This window comes from Parambassis ranga, chromosome 7 (genome assembly GCF_900634625.1).
Source record: "Parambassis ranga chromosome 7, fParRan2.1, whole genome shotgun sequence".
In the NCBI taxonomy this organism is placed as follows: domain Eukaryota; kingdom Metazoa; phylum Chordata; class Actinopteri; family Ambassidae; genus Parambassis; species Parambassis ranga.
The window spans coordinates 11,102,170-11,119,064 of record NC_041028.1 but is presented as its reverse complement, the minus strand read 5'-3'; the positions used below and the strand labels follow the sequence as shown (position 1 = coordinate 11,119,064).

At 39.2% G+C, this 16,895-nt stretch overlaps 1 protein-coding gene across 4 annotated transcripts in view; it reads right to left on the bottom strand.

The window, feature by feature from the left end:
- clstn1 (calsyntenin 1) overlaps positions 1 to 16,578 on the bottom strand; it is a 28,444-nt gene extending 11,866 nt beyond the window's left edge. For 2 of the 4 annotated variants that reach the window (XM_028409270.1, XM_028409272.1), the window contains exons 1-5: positions 16,322 to 16,578; positions 4,853 to 4,975; positions 3,302 to 3,331; positions 1,643 to 1,838; positions 632 to 840 (exon numbers count right to left, since the gene is read on the bottom strand). In XM_028409270.1, coding sequence (XP_028265071.1) covers positions 632 to 840; positions 1,643 to 1,838; positions 3,302 to 3,331; positions 4,853 to 4,975; positions 16,322 to 16,403 — 640 coding nt within the window. In that variant the 5' untranslated portion in view covers positions 16,404 to 16,578. The remainder of the gene's footprint in view (positions 1 to 631; positions 841 to 1,642; positions 1,839 to 3,301; positions 3,332 to 4,852; positions 4,976 to 16,321) is intronic. The other 2 variants (XM_028409271.1, XM_028409273.1) reach the window with 1 other exon arrangement.
- Between the last annotated feature and the right edge of the window lie 317 nt (positions 16,579 to 16,895).

Sequence of the window (16,895 nt, the reverse complement as noted above, 5' to 3'; positions counted from 1 at the left end):
TGGTAGAGGAAACCGAACAAAACAAAAAACATGATTCACTTGCAGCTAAGGTAAGAACATTACATTGACTTAAAACTCACATTATACATTTTATGTATAGATCTTTTTCCACACAGTTCATTAGTATGCTGATATGTACAGTGTATGACCAACATGCATTTAATATGAGTGCATCTCAGCTTCTTTATTTCAGCCTCATCACAAAAAACCCTCACAGGCATTTTTAATTATCACCTATCAGTTTTTCCTTTTTAGATGTCTTTTCTGGACACCCTCATGATGTGTTTTTTAAAAGTCCAAAAGACATCCTTTTAAGACATCCAATGACATTTTCTCTGCAGTCTGACAAGTGTCGACCTATATCTGAGCTCTTTTTTACTGAATCTTTAAAGTTGTCTTATAAGGCACAAATAAATAATTCTTCTGTCCAACATGAGTCACTGAGGTGACATTTCTAGAAGGGTGTCATTGTCTTTCAAACCAACTAACTGTGGTGAATTCTAAACAGTTTTATAGCACCATTGTTTACACAGATCAATAAACACTGTGATGTCTGTCAATGTGATTGTGGCTCTTAGGCATGCCTGCAGCTTTTACCACACAGACAAGGTGACTGTGTGAAGGTCCTTACCATCTTTGTCGACGGTGAAGGGTACATCGGGAGTGACGATCTCATAGTTGCAGATTTGGCTGAACTGGAATGAGCAGTCAGCATCCACTGCCTCCACCTTCAGGATGCTGTCATATTTCTTTCCCTCGATAACGGTGGCTTTGTAGGACTTCTCCTTAAACACTGGTGAATACTCATTGATGTCATTCACTTGGATGTGGACAGTGGCCCTGACAGAGACATAAGCAAGTTAGCATTGTTTGTCAGGATATTCAAATAACGTTTACTTAATGTCACATTTAATTATAATATTGGAATTACATTTACAAATTATTACAACCCGTACCATAGTAAGAGAGGAGTGAACACAAAGTCATGTGGACTGGCAGTGAGTCATTTTGTGGTTTTGGGAACTATTACTCTCCATCATAGACATTTCTTAGACCCGCATGGATAAATCAGATAGTGGCAACTGGCAAGTCAAGCAGTCTTGTACTGAATCAAACTTGCCTATTTTTTATCTGCGGTACCGCAAAGACATTATCAAGACAGTGTTAATGATGAGCATTCTTACTGCTAAATGGAAAATAAACCAGAAGTAACTTTTTCCATGTTTTTTGCATGGAAAAATTAACCATTTTAAAAAGTTTCTGTAGCTCTAAAGTGCATAATGCATGAGTAAAGGTTGTCTTGTACCATAATGGCTTAATAACAGACAATACTTTCTGTTTCTTTCACTATATGTTGCTCATTAAACAGCTAATTACAGTTATTTTCTCTGTCTGACTGAAGAGGGAATGTTCCCACACAAGACCTGGTGTTTACCAAATGTTCACAGATAATTATGATTCAACTGGGATGTGATTCCCCCCACATTATCCTTGCCGAGCACACAGAATAAATAGTAACTTTACTTCATGCGAAAACCACATATCTATATTTGCACAGTTCTTTGATGCTCCGAAGAACAGCTCACTGGTATAGATGAGGGAAAATCAGGGATCAGATCAGACACAGAGACTTCTGACTCACTTGTGGGATTTCTTCATGTTGACCCCATCAGGTCCCTCTCCACAGTCATAGGCCTGAATGGTGAAGGTGTGCTCTTTCTGCAGCTCACAGTCCAGCTTGTCCTTGGCCCTGATGACCCCCTCACCAGTTGACTTGTCCAGGACCACTGCCTCAAAGGGGACATTCTGTCCATGGATCCTGAAGCCGCAAATCTCACCTGAATATGTTAAGAATCAAAAGAGAGTTTGCTCTGAATAACTTGTGGCAATTTGAAACTTCATTAAAATAGATTTTGTTAACTGCAAAATAAAATAAAATAAAATAAAAATCACGCAAATAAATAAAAATAAACATAAAACGTCAGCCACAGGTTTTGGGAGCCGGGGAGTTGTGTGGCGTCTGTGAAGAAAGCCCAAACGCAAGGTCATATGGGTGTGGGGTGGGGGACGGGGACATTTAGTATCAGTAAACACAGTGTATTTTCCAAGCCACTTGAAAACATTGCATCCAGTCATGCAGGCAGAAACTGAAAATGTGTAGACAGGCATTTCACAGGAGTACTTCATTAAACCAAGCTCAAAAAGTAGGTACACTTACAGGCACAGTATTTAAAGGAAGAATATTTATTTCTGTAGTAAATAAAAATTACAACCTATAATATGAGAGAAATAATAACTTAGAAAAATAATAAAATAATAAAAAATATTAATAATAGAGAGCACTGTGATACAGCACCAATTCAGCCATCAAAACCCCATAAGGTCTGTAAAAAACATGAAAAAAATATGCAATAATATTTTTTCACAGTTAAAAGTCTTCCTGTGTAATTTTGCCTCTCACCCAAAACTACTGCAAAATGAATCCAAATAAAATAGTGAAATCATAGTGAAGTAAACCCGTACAATAACAGTATTGAAACAAAAACGCACTGGATGAGAACTGGGGTTAGAAATATCAACTTGCTTGACATCCACATCAAATACACTGCAGCCATGCTAATGGTAGAGATTAGTGGTGAAGAATTAACTCAAAGAGATCCACTGAGGCAAAGATGCAACAACAGAAACTTTGCAGCAAAGAGAGTTTGCATTAGTTAACAATCTCAGCAATCTCGTTTTAAGACTTAAATGTCAGAAAAGTCAACAGGAGTCACTGTAACTGCACAAAACTTACAGGTCAACAAAAGAGGCACCATGAGAATGCTTGGTATCTTTAAGATGTTGACATTTACAGAATGTTTAAACCCAATTTATAACAAAAATCCAATTTTATTGCTTTTAGATTTGATTTAATATTTAATTATATCAAAAAACTGTCCATATTTTTATATGAAATAACTGGATTTGACAAGGTGGCGACAAAGTGACAGAGAACTCCTGTTTTTAAGTAGCGTTCAGTTTCCTGATGACAGCTGAAAAACTGTTAGGGTCTGCAAACTGCAATGGATGTCTCATGCACAGATATTTCTAAGAACAGTCAGCCCCACATCACACGTTTCATCCAGCTGTTGAACTCCATAAAAAATTCAGGGTGAGAAAAAAATGTAAGGTTGAGAAAACCAAATGGGGGAAATTACAGAGCATGGTGGGAGTTTCTGTGTCAAAGTGTGGATGCTGTTTTGGCGTTAGTGGGTTAATAGTAACAAGTAAGCAAAAGGCAAAGGAAAGAGCCCAAGATCACCTTCTTCAGTGAGGGTCACCTCAAAACTCTCTACAAAGGGAGGGAGAGAAGATAAACCCAGATCAGTTGAAAGAAGAAAGTTAGCAGCTCAGAGAAAACACAGAGAGGAAACGTGCTAGTTTTAGGCTTACAAAATCACCATCAGAAACATCTCATAGGCTGTAAGTCTTCTAGGACTAGAGGGTATTGACAATTGATGGATTTCATACTCAAGGTTTGCTCTTAAAGTCCATAACACAATAAGAGTTACTATACAGTTCATCAGTGTTCCAATGACCAGCTCACACCGGGATCATATCACCCTGACTGAAATCACTGCAGTGATATGCGCACACAGATAAATGCACTCTACATCATATTCCTTGTTTCCTTCTTTTTATGCATGCATCTGTTGAGTCCTGTAGGTCAGCTTTACAGTGAACCCTGTGTGTTGGCACAGATGAAGTGAATAGAAGGAAGCTGGCATGACCGTGCAGGTCATCCCTGCTGCCACGTGAAGCTGAACCACTTGCCCTAAGCTACTTCACAGGGACACGCAGTTCATTTGCAAAACCCAGCTCATCAAAGACAGGAGGCCCCAGCTGAATGAAGCGAGGGGGTTCAACCCCAATTTAGTCTGGAGACAAACAGCACACAGACAATGGACTTAGGCCTTTTATTAAGGCTGTCCAGCATAAAAACTGCCAACTCTGGAGGATGATCAAAATCTAGCAAAGAATGTGAACAGTTGGCTTTTCCTCTGGCCAACACGTCTAAACCAGGACAGGTAATCTGAGATTAAAATGGTCATATGGAGTGAGAACACTATGTGTAAAGTGAGCAGCAGACAAAAAGATCACACAAACTCATGTGACGTGAAATCATTTCCAGTGCTGTGGTGCTTTGAAACAGAGCCAAAGTCGATTCTGATGTGATTAACCCCCCCAGAGCTAATGCCGACCTGGTATATAAAGAACACTAATTGTTCCTCTCTGCTGGGAAGAAAAAAAAACATGAAAAGGCATTTTGATCTGAATATCAAAAGAGCCAGTCTAGAGAATATGGTAGCCAGCTGTATGTCAGCATGATAGGCAAGTTACTGGTATACAAATAGATAAAATGGAGAGTGTCTTCTTCTGTAGTGAGTCAGTGCTCATTTGGTTTATAGAAGTGCACAAAGATAACCTTCATCAAAGAATGATTTAGGAGATCTACATAATAAAACCTGCAGGGAGGAAGACCTTCATACATTAAACATGACATACTCGTGATTTCAAAGTGTGACGCTGAGCACAGACTAGAGGGAGCACTTCCACAGTAACACTTTCTTTCATTTCATTAATTCAGTTAATAAATAATCTATTAGCATACAGACAACATGTTTTGAAATTCACACACTGATGTCCTTGAGATTTCCGCTAAATTTACATAATTCATGTTTTTTACTGTAACCATCATGTGTTGCACAGAATAATGGATACAGGGTAATTAATTTGTTTTTGCTTTCATAAAATACAATATGCCCAGAAAATGATTCTACGTGCAGCGGTAGCATCAAACATTGTTTCTCACCTGCATAGCGTAGAGGAGCATCCTTGTCCAGTGCAATTAGAGGAGGGTCAAGAAGAACTTTGTCATCATTTTCCGTTACGATGCCGTGGTACGTCGTCTCAATCCATGGTTTGTGCTTATTGACTATGAGAAACAGAGAAAGAAAATGTCATTATTATGTCTTAATAAGCAGCTTTCCCCCCACAGGCACCCAATGATAATTCACATGTTTTTATTGTGTGTGTGTGTTAATGATCTTATTACATATCTGACTGCTCGCGCTTTTATCTTTCTCTCCCAATGCTGCTTAAATAAATTTTTAATGAAGTTTTAGATGCGTTCAGTGTTATTTGTAGCACCACACAAGATGAAGGAATCTTCTAAAATTGGAACAGGCAGTCATGAAGCAAGGAGGACCATGAATGTGCATCATTTTACACCGAACTAAAATAGCTGGTATAGCTTTCCAGACCACTAATATTCCAAATACAGATATCAAATTCACATGTTTTTTTTTTACGAGGTATCAATGGGGTGATGAAGACTTCAGCTATGGCTTTCAGGCATGCAGTAGCTAGCTCTGTGCGCTGGCTGGCCTGGGAAGGATCGCAGCTGCAGACTGCACTATGTTGTAGCTGGCATCTGCAGAGAAATAAAACTGCAGTGAGGGACATATTTGGGCCAACCTAGAAAACAACGTTGATGCAGGGAATAGATATACAGCTCTCTTACAGCCAATATGTGCTCACTCCAGACTGAGAGGAGAGGATGGCATTACTGTGCTACTGAACTGCAAAGGTGATGCTAAGTCTGACTGACAGCACACTTTGTGGGAGAGATACACTGGTGGGAAAGGTAACCAGAACAGGCACAACGCATAAACCAAAGATGTCCAAAGCACTCCTGAGAAGGCTGTTTTAGTTCAGGCACAACATGATTAGTTTTATATGAAAGTATTTGATTGAACAGAAAAACATTTTTTAAGATGTCAAAAGATTATTTTAATCCATATACCAGTAGACTGTCTCTGCAGTCTACTGACATACCAGAGTATGCATTTATGTTCATCCATGCTAACAATAGCCTAAACAATCAATGGCAGGTAATCATTAACCACAGCATAAAAACATGTCCAAACTGTTACCAGTTAGCAAATGTCATATAGGAAACTGTTTGGTTGGATAATCTATTTTGTGTTAAAGGGATTAATTAAGTCAATAATGTATTCAGAATTTAACAAATCAGGACAAATCAACAGATCAATGCTTGTATGGGAGCTTACCACTAAAAAAAAACTACATATACATTTTCACAGCACAGCTAAACTAACCTCAGGCACCTGGAAATAAGTAGGCTTTCTGAGATTTACATTTCAGAGACTGCAAGATGAGGTTGTACTGCAAAGCTTCTTACATAAAAGCCTCTATTAGCCTATCTTTCTTTTACAAGGGGCATTTAGTTATTAGTCAATTAATTACATTCTGTTGCCCTTGTTTAGAATAACTTGGATTTTAAGATGGGTAGCTGCCTATATATAGTTACTTCTATCCAGGAGCTCATGGTACTAACTATGGCATCTCATAATATGCCATAAAATTAAATTAAGAGCATTTATTAGCAGACATTAGTTTAGTTTGTCAGTTACAAACAGGCAATCACTAAAATGCTTCCCAAACTCTCCTTCGGTAATAAAAGCAAATCTCAGAAACTGGCAGTGGGATGTAAGACATGTTTAGTACTGCTCACTTGCTGAAGCATAACCTCCATTCCATGTTTATCAAATTACCCATGCACAATAACATTTACTTCAAAAAGCAACACTATTGAAATCGACAGCAAATTAATTGCTGTGTTGATGATGCAAAGTGCTTGTGTCATCCAAGTATCTGCTAAGGCTCCCAAACAAAATTGGTTTTTGCACCTGTGAGCTAATAATACTTTAATATATGTAGTATGAAATCCTATGCTGTGTATTTTACTAATTAATACATAAAGGCCACAAAACATTCTTGGCTGCCTCAAGTCTCATTAGTATTTTACAAAGGCATGTTGTAAGGTTATGACTTGCAAAAAAAATATAGCTGTAATACAAATTCCCCTCTTCAAGAGTTAATCCCTAATTGCAATAAATTTTGCAGCAGAATCTAATCCACAGCTGTTTTATGGTGCAGACAGTCAACATCACACACGCCTCCTTTAATAAGAAATCTGTCTAATGTTTAGTTACACATGCTATGCTACAATTATTTTATGAGCTTCAAACAGTAAGAAAATAAAAAAAGCAAAACCCACAAAAGCATGAATAAGATGTTTTCATGTAACACTGAATGTCTCTGCCAAATCCAATTTCAGCGAAGCTAATAACTTGCATTTGTGTCATCACATAATTTAGTGTAATTCTCAGTGATTACACAATAAATAAAACGTAATTACTTGCACAGGATTGGTATGATGTAGGCATCACAGTGTAGTATTGCCCAAAAAGTAGTATAGGCGCAGATATCCCCACACTGAAGGAAATTAATCACAATGCACAACCAAGCATTTTTACATTCCCAACATTAATTTACATAATGTATTTTTACTTGCTGTAGTTGTTTTTCAAAAACGCAGCTGAGGTAGCAGGAAATAAACCAGTCTAAACTAACTGGCAGTAGGGGGACACCTACAGTGAGGGGAGAACGATGGGAGCAGTATTAAAAAGTCCCCCAGCTGAGCCCAAAAAGCCTTTTGTTATGACTGAGCCAGGACAAAAATACAACATAATGACACCAGCACAGATCCTGACAGTATCATTTAATGAGAGGGCTTTGTCAAAATAGAACAAACTGTGTGTGTGCTAACACACAATGGAAAAATACCTGAAGGTTTAAATCAGTTTAAATTCCTGGCTGAATCTTACATACTGAAAGCATACTTTTTGCCAGTTATTTGGAATTGATCAAGCCCAATAAATCGTCTTTGCTGAGCATAACATGACCTGAAGTGACGTGGATGTCTTTAGACAGATTGCCAGGCCTGACTACTACAATAATCTGCTTTAGCTTGCACAGAGTCACATTAACTGTTAGCCAGGTCACATGTGGACATCACATTTGTCCATGAGTCTTTCATAGCTTTCAAAGCCCGAGATCCACTGAATGGTACACTCAAGGTTTTTTCTAGATTAGGTATTTTATCCAGCTTAGAGTCCAATCAGTTGCCTACTTACACTATATGTCGTATGTGGCAAGACAACCAATCACCTTTGTGCAGTGAAGCCAATAATGATCTGAGCAGCACAGAACAACATAAGGCAAAAAGTGTAAAGACATAAGGACAGAGGAGGCAGACTGATGCAGCCTTTGACAGACAAATTCAAAATCAAACTGCACTACTACTGTGCACTGCTGTTAAGCGCCATTAATTCACACACACCTCCCATCAGATTTAGAGATTAGATTAGATTTAAACATTGAATCTAAAGCATGAAATTGCCAACAAGGCCCATTCGACATGACAGCTTCATCATCCCCCTGCAGTGAACAGAGAACATTCGTTGTACTGTGACTTCTTCACAGAACAACATGATCGTCCTGGAGGTGGTGTCATATTTTTACTGTGTTTTTCCTTAGTATATTATTTATATAACTATAGAGAGGGTATGTATTGTTAGGGAGTGACTAGAAAATGTTTAAGATGGGAAGTGGATTAGGTAAGGGAAACATTGCTGTCTGAGACAGAGAAGCTGCTGCAGCACAGAGGATTTTTAAGCATGGAAGACTGCCATTTTCTTAATTTGAACCTAATTAGATGGCCAATTTATCTAATGCAATGCATACTTAGTACAAGCACAATTATAATCTGCTTACTCAGTTTTCTTTTACATCAAAACAGATACACAACAAGAGAAAACAAGGAAGTTATGTAGTGAAGGATCGGCATTAAACTGATAAAAATGATGTCACATCATGTAGTAAAATAAACCTTATATGTTGCGTGATATAGAGCACTAAATGACACCTACAGTCAGATACAAAACAGACCAGAGCAGCAAATTCAAAAATCTAAACAGTTTAATGCATTTTTACTACCTCAAGGATGTGGACAATCGTTCATTATTGATAAAAATAATGATAAAATAATAAATTAACCCTTATACTCTGATCAATATGTGCCATATAAAAATGGAGATTTAACTGTCCGTGAGAAAACAGTGAGCTGAACACTGTAATCCTGTAAACAAGCGCCTCAATGAACACGGCCAAAAGATATAACAGCTGAAAAAACAAAGCTATTATTAGTATTTTATGATGCCTTGAAGAACAATGGTTAACTATTATGCTAATTGAAAACGTGTCTTTTGCTGCTACAGTGTGTACTAAAGAAAAACTATTTTTCAGATTATTGCACAACAACAATTCAGGGGTTAAAGAGAAGAATGGACTACAGTTGCCATCCTATTTCTAGCACATGGAAATCATTGGCCTCAAAACAAATATTAGATGGAGAGTTACAGTATAAATACATACACACACAATACATATATATATATATATATATATATATATACACACACACACATATATACATACAACCCTGCAGTAATCCCCTGCCAATAACATCATGCTAAAAAAATACTGATATAACATGCAGTGATGTTTTTAAAGGATCTTTCTTAAGAATCTGAAAAAAAATGATACACCCATTATAAAAAAGAAATTAAGCCTTTGAGTAATTAATGTGACAGAAGCTAGGAACAAACACACTTCTCACTCAGTACTATTCATGCACAGATGGTGGGCTACTGCAAGAACATACAGCCAGGCAACGCTGAATACAGTGGTATGCAATCCTGTTACACAGCAAATAAAGCCAATGACATTTATCCTATAATGGGATGCGTCTATTTCATTCACTGACAAGGTCAAGGAATGACCAAAAGCTGTCAAAAATCACATCACTGCCAAGTTTTTAAATGACAACATGGAAGAATGACAGTGACACAATAAAAGGTAATATGTCCAGACAGCTAAGTATAGGCTTTGTAGGCCTTAGCTCTCTTTGCATAGAAACACTGCTGTCCAGGAAAAAACATTTTTTCTTTGATTTTTACAATTTCAAAATCAAAGGCAAACTTTCAGGATCCACGAAGTTACTTTCATCACCCCCAAACAGACGGAGTAACATATTGACCATTGACAGGAACACAAAGACAAAGCCCCATAATGGTTGCCTAGCTGCTTTATTGAAGTCTAACCTATACAGTTTGACCTCTTAACCGTGATGAAACACTTCCTGGGAGAATGTAAGAGCCACAATAGCCCCTGGTAATCCTGAGATTCAATAGGCCGTCTGTACACTCATGCTCCAAACATCCCACTGCTGTGATGCCTCTTTTTAATACAAAAGGGAATAGATACTTTCCAACAAATGTTCAAAAGCAACACAAAATGATATTTTGACCTCTAATGCTTGCCAAAGATTTCACCTATGTACAATTACTGCATAAGTATCAGTAACACTATTATCGAGACTGTAAAACTGCTGCTCACCCCGAAAACTGAGAAAATATACCACAGTTGCCTTTTCGTGCAGTAGCATCGCAGCAGCAGGTGATCTATCTGTAATTACCAGAAGAACCCTCAGAATGTTGGGTAACCTCTAAGGCCTTGTTGTGTATAGATGCTGTGAGCTGTCTGCAGCTCTGCTTTATTGATTTATCTCATATTTTATGTTTGAGGGCCAGCAGCCAGCAAGCGATCATCTTCTATGATTGCATGCAAATGTGAAGCTCTCAAGACTTGACACCTAAGTGCAGTAATAAAGCTTTCATCATATCTAAATGCATCCTTGTGTTCATATTACATACTACAATGCTGCAAAGTAAAACTATAGGTCGGTGAAAGCCATGTATAAAATGTACTCCAACTTTCACATAGCCATATAAATGTATAGCTAGCATATAGATAGTGTGTGAGATCTTTATAAAGTATACTGAATAATCTGTCCATTCTGGTGCAAATGTATAAATACCAGGTATTGGTACATGTCATTCACAGGTAGCATAAGTAGCAGCATGGTCTAGAAGTAGAGTGTGCAGCAGTCTTGTTGTTTGAGACTAAATAAAACCTCTCTGTTGCCAGGTTGTTCATATTTATCCCATTAGCTGCAGTACCACAGTGAAAAAAGAAGACGGGAGTGTCTGTGCTAAGGAGATAATCTCACCTTGAGGTGTTTGCATGTAGAGGTTGGAAAATTCTGTATGGCCTAAACCATGAAAACAAAAACACAGAGGAACATGCAAACTATTATATTTACTGTATTTGAGCTGTAAGCATTTTCAGCTCTGTATTCATTCTTAAGCATTCAATAGTTCTGTGCTTGCCAGATGCATGGATTCTCAGGGAGACAGGTGCATTTTCAACAGCAACTGCAAGGTACCTTCACACCAGATAGGAAACAGGAAACCGCTTCAGGCCTTATTTAAGTTAGACAGACACAACCAGCACAAACCCAGACAATCTGCAGTCAAATACATGAAGGTATGTGATGCATGCAAATCTGAGTTACGGAATGACTTCAATTATGCTGAAGCAGTTCCAGAGACCAAGAAAATCAATGAACAATCTGCTCACGGTCTGAAACAGTGGGCACACTTCTCTGTTTGTGTTGCCTGACAAGCTCCTGAGCTTGTTGACGCAGGTCACTTCGATCACAGACTGGAGACTGTTCTCAGAAGACCCTTAAAGGAAGCCCAGACCTCAGGGGCCCTCGCTCACCCTGCTCACTCAGGAGAGCCTCTCAGTTTCACTGCCAAGCAACAACATTTGTTTGTCTTCTATGCAGTCACAACCATCCAACAGAATGAACACACCCCGCACGGCCGTAGCGTTCCTCTGAAGAGGGGGGTTGGTAGCCACAGAGCCTCCAACGCAACTCAATCACCTCTCTGTGTGAGCCGCACAAAAGGGCCAGTGAGAGTGAATAAGCGAGAGTGAGACGGCCGGAGTTCTGCACAGGCGCTCGGGTGTATCTGACCTGAGGCAGGTAATGTGGTCTCTGGTTACCGGTTTCTCATGGAAACTGAATCTTAATGTCAGCACGCCCAAATGTGAATACCTATACAGTGCCATTTCTTTTTCTGCTGGAAGCAATGGGACGCAACAGAGGACGTACCACAGACAGATAAGCTGCACAGCTCTGGTTTTAATTGCATTTGCATTGTAAATATATCATAATGGGATATTAGGCTGGTTATGACAACACATCATGACCATGAGAATCCAGGTTCTTTTCATGGTGGTCGGCTCAACTTTTCAGTCATCGAGCCAACTTAATATTCACAGCTAAGTGACCCATTCTTGACAGTTCACTGACTCCATTCAGCCTGTTAAGCACCAATAAGAGGAAAGTCACGCCAACCTAAATTGAGTCCAGTATTCTCGTGGCCTAAGCGGTAAAATACCAAATTGAAATGCTCCAACATCTTAGCACTTTTAGGGGATTAGCTCATACAGACATTCTTGAGGGGCTCGAGTTGTGTTCTTTCAAACAGTAACTGCACTATGACGTACTCAGCCAAGAACCCAACCCTGACGTCTGGGCCTAAAGCCTTTTGTTCCTCTGAGAAATCTCTGAAAAAAAAGAACGTAAGTGTTACCTTGTAGGAGCAGAGCCTCTTTGTAGGGCAAGTAAACTGTTATTCAGGGCAATGGCAGGGGAACATGTTTGGTAATGGTTCCTATGAGGCTACACAGAAGCAGCTTTCAATTATACATCCTACTCTGATGAGGTCTAAAATACATCTGATTGAGCCACTTGGACACGTCTCCAGTGATGAACCTGGGGTTATTAGGTGTTTCGGATCTTTAACTATCAGACACCAGGTGACCTAGCTGGACATAATCAGTCTCTGCATGGTGCCTATTTGGCCCACTACACCATGAATGTATAGAGTAAAATGGGATTTATCCATCACAAACTCCTGAGTTAGGCACTGAAGGCAAACCTGTCTGATATGTGCAAATTGCAATATCAAGGTCAACTGCTAGAAGACTTTCACTATATCACCCCATTTTTAGACATTAAAGTGTACAGTGATATAAATTCCATTCTTTTATGGAAAACAAGTGTGCAAACAACATGTTTGGTAATAACAGGAATCATTAGTGTTACTTGAAGCTGCATGAGCAGGAAAACAATGCAGTCGTTGTGTGAGTATCCACATAGTTTCTGTTTGCCATAACATAGCCACATAACATGTCACACAGACCATTGGTAGCACAAAAGCTTAACATGAGATGACAGTGTCAGCAGCACAGAGAAAATAAGAGCTCATTTCTACAGAGGGTCACTGCTGGCGGTCATCCAACACTTTGGTTTGTCAGATGCTCTAATCAATTGATCTGCTTAAGATGGAATAAGATTCATGATCCATAATGCAGAGCTATTTAAACTGAAGCTTTTGTCTAACTGGAAAGTGTGTGATTGGGTTGTCATGTATGATGTATTTTGATGCGACTATTATGACGAACTCTGAGATGTGCCACATGACTGATCTAACAAACTATTCCACAAACTGACTGCAATTTTTGGTGGATCAATGCAGGACAAGGAGGCCTTGGGAGGGAACTCTCCAACCCATATTATATCCTAGACATGTGAGGAGAGCGCATATGTTAACTCAGCGGCACACAAAGCAGGGCATCTAATTTGTTCAACAGGAATTACTTAATTCAATGATGAATGAGCCAGGAAACTTCCCAGCAGACAGCTTTTCTTTTGTCTGACTGTGTGCACAGAGGAAGCTCAGACCTAATGTTTGACTCAGGAACATGGGGACAACCAGCAGCTGCTCATGGTAGCTGGAAAATAAATAAATTACACGAGCAAGACTATGAAAACAACCAAGGAAAATAAATAACTACACCAAAAGTGTCTATAAAAAGAGTAGTTGTTTAAAACAGTAGTTGTGTTAAAACAGTGGACAATAAAAGCAAAGAGTGACATTTCTGGATTGCGTCAGTGTTACGTATACATAGGGTTATTTCTTTGCAGTGAATGTAATACAATCATAAAGAATTTTCTACAAACATGACTTTTAACCGATTCTTGTTTGTTTAAGGTCGTGGTTAACTAAGGACCCAAATATACATTTTGTCAGACTTTATGACTGATAATTGGCCAATACAGCAGTGGCCTAGAACACAAAGCCCAAGAAGATGCTTGTGATAATTAAGATATTTTGTCCAGCAGAATGTGATCTAGCAGTGTGCATGTTTGTAAAACACAATGCAGCAAAGTTAATAAACAATGATCCCTCTATTTACTTTATACAATATACTGACAACTCTGTCCAAGATAACCATCATGTCACTCGTGCTTATCATATCTGTTTATTATGTCTATGACATTCATTCATCCGGGGCATGTTATATTCAAGAGTTTACAATCGGGTGACTGGGACGATAGTTTAGTTTTCTGAAGATGTTTCACTACACAAAACTATACTATAAGTCCAAGTTTCCTCAGAAACTTTTTGTGATCTGGAACATAGGTAGTTATCAACGGTGAACACTGAAGGTCAGATAAAAGCAGCTTAATCACAACAACTGAGACAATATATGAACCAAGACTTAAATTACTGTTTAAAAGCTGAACTTCAGATATTATCTTAGGTCAGTTTTTTACTCTGTTAATCAATACCATAATCTACTCTGTAAAGCAATCAGCTGAGAGTTTCTCCATGAAGCCAGTATTGGGTCCCAATATTCAAGTGCCCACTAGTAAATCCACTATTTCCACTAAATAATCTGGTTCTCTTGCAACCACAACAAATCATTTGTTAACATATAACAACTAGAGCAGAAGTACATCACTAAAGAAGAAACTCAAGGAATATTTGAGTTCTTTAATACCTGCAAGATGCTGGTAATAAAAATGAAAGGATAAACTACACTGAGTCATGTAAACACTGCAGCTGGAGAGCAGAATAACAAGGGGTTGTTCACAAACTGAGTCACCTTTGGTTAATAAAAGATAAGCTCTCACACAGGTGATGACTTCTTGGGATTGTCTTTGCTGATAAGTGCATGAAATTCTGCAGGTGCACTGTGATTACAACATAAAAACCTATATTGACACACACTACACAGGCCTAACTGTTACACACCTTTTCCTTTTGATTGATGAGAAAAATACTGCCTCGAGCTGGGTATTCTCGGCTGCTTGACATAGAAACAAGGCTGGAATAAAGGTCCTCATGCAGGTTTTTTTGTGAGTTGCTATAAACCTATCACTGTGTTCATTTGGTTCATAGGGCATACACTGGGTGTAACACTACAACCCAACAACACACACTGGCCTCCAGCGTTAGTGGCTGGTCTGGGCATGCTGATATGGCAGGTGACTAACATGCACCTGCACTTACACACCCTGGATCTGGAAACTCACACTGAGCATAGTCAATACACTCATGCAGTGAGGGCGTTCATATCTGCTGCTGCTGTAGGGAGGGAGGCGGACGAGCCCTGCAGCAAATAAAGGCATGTTTCCCCGGTAAAGGTGTCCATCGCTTACAATGTAATAAAAAAGAGAAAAGAAACAGAGAGCAGATTGACTCTCTGTCCTTCGTACAGCTTCTGGCCATGAAGTAGGCCCAGTAGTTTTTTTAATATATATATTAATCTGTGATCACATTCGCATCAATTTTTAAATCCATCGACAAAAACAGGGACATGTGAAGAGGATCTGCAATGCGTAGCAAACCAAATAAGCTCCATTCTGGTGCGATCACAAATGTTGCCAAACCCAAGTACTCTACTAATGCAAGAATAAACCCGTGAGGTTTAACAGCAATGAATTAAAAAGGGAGTGGTGGTAAAGAAACAACAATCCCTTTAATTCAAATTTACTCAAATATATTAAAAACAAGATTAGGACAGAGAGTACCAGGCACAGATAAGTAAAAAAAAAGCTGTAGAGCGTGAGACACATTTATGATCTCAATATATTCAAATAAAAAAAGACTGTAAAGAAACGACTAGAACAGACCAGCTCCCAAAAATAGAATCGATGCAGATGACAGAAGGGGGTCGTTTCGTAGCTTTGATGTTATCTCTTAAGTAGCACACTAAGCGTATGTATTAGAGTTTAAATGTCCACACGGACAATACTTGTATTATGACATGCTGTGTAATTTGTGGTTGCTTGAGGCTAACACGGTGAGAATCTCGCAGGGTGCACTTGCTACCGGCGGGATACTTCGCCACATCCATCCGCTGCGGCTTCAGGGCGGCTGACCATCCCTGAGCAGGTTCCTGATCATCCCTGAGGACCGCACAGCCTAGCTAACCTCTCCCTGTTAACCTTCAGCGTCTGGAAACGAACACCAGGCTCCGGGAACCATTTAATTTAAGTCAAAATCGTCTACAAAGCACAAAGAAAAAAACCAGTCTGACACGCACAGACAGAGAGGACACAACGGGACATAAATCCCAGCTTAGTTACCTTTAGCTGCCTCCACCGCACATAATAGTCCGAGGACCAGTCCGACAGCGGATGCAAATTGATATTTTCCTCGGAACCGCATCCCGACTTCGAGTTCTTGGCGAGGTCAAAGGCAGCTTTCTTTTTCCCTCTTCAGCCAAATGTCTCTCTTATAAGAAAAATAAATCCAGAAGATCAGTGTCGGTAACCACGGTAGCTCTAAGATGGCCGTCGTCGCCACCGCCGCTCTGCTATCCCCTTCAATCACCGCTTCTCTCGCAGTTTTGCAGCTTGCTGCGTTCAGGGACTGTCGGAAATCTGCCGCATTCTTTCGTCGCCCATGCATGTTTTGCATAATATGTAACCACCACCACATCACAACAAACACTAAAATGACGAAAATAAGACTTTTATAAAATCACGATTTCATAAACCACTAAAAAACACCTGAGAAAATGTCTGTTAATAAACCGTTCTGTATGGGTGTCAGCTGTGTTTGTGCAAATATTATTTATAATTTTATCCTATTTATTGAGAATATTAATGCCTGTAGCTGGGATGGGCTCCAGGCCCCGTGACCCTGCACTGCAGAACA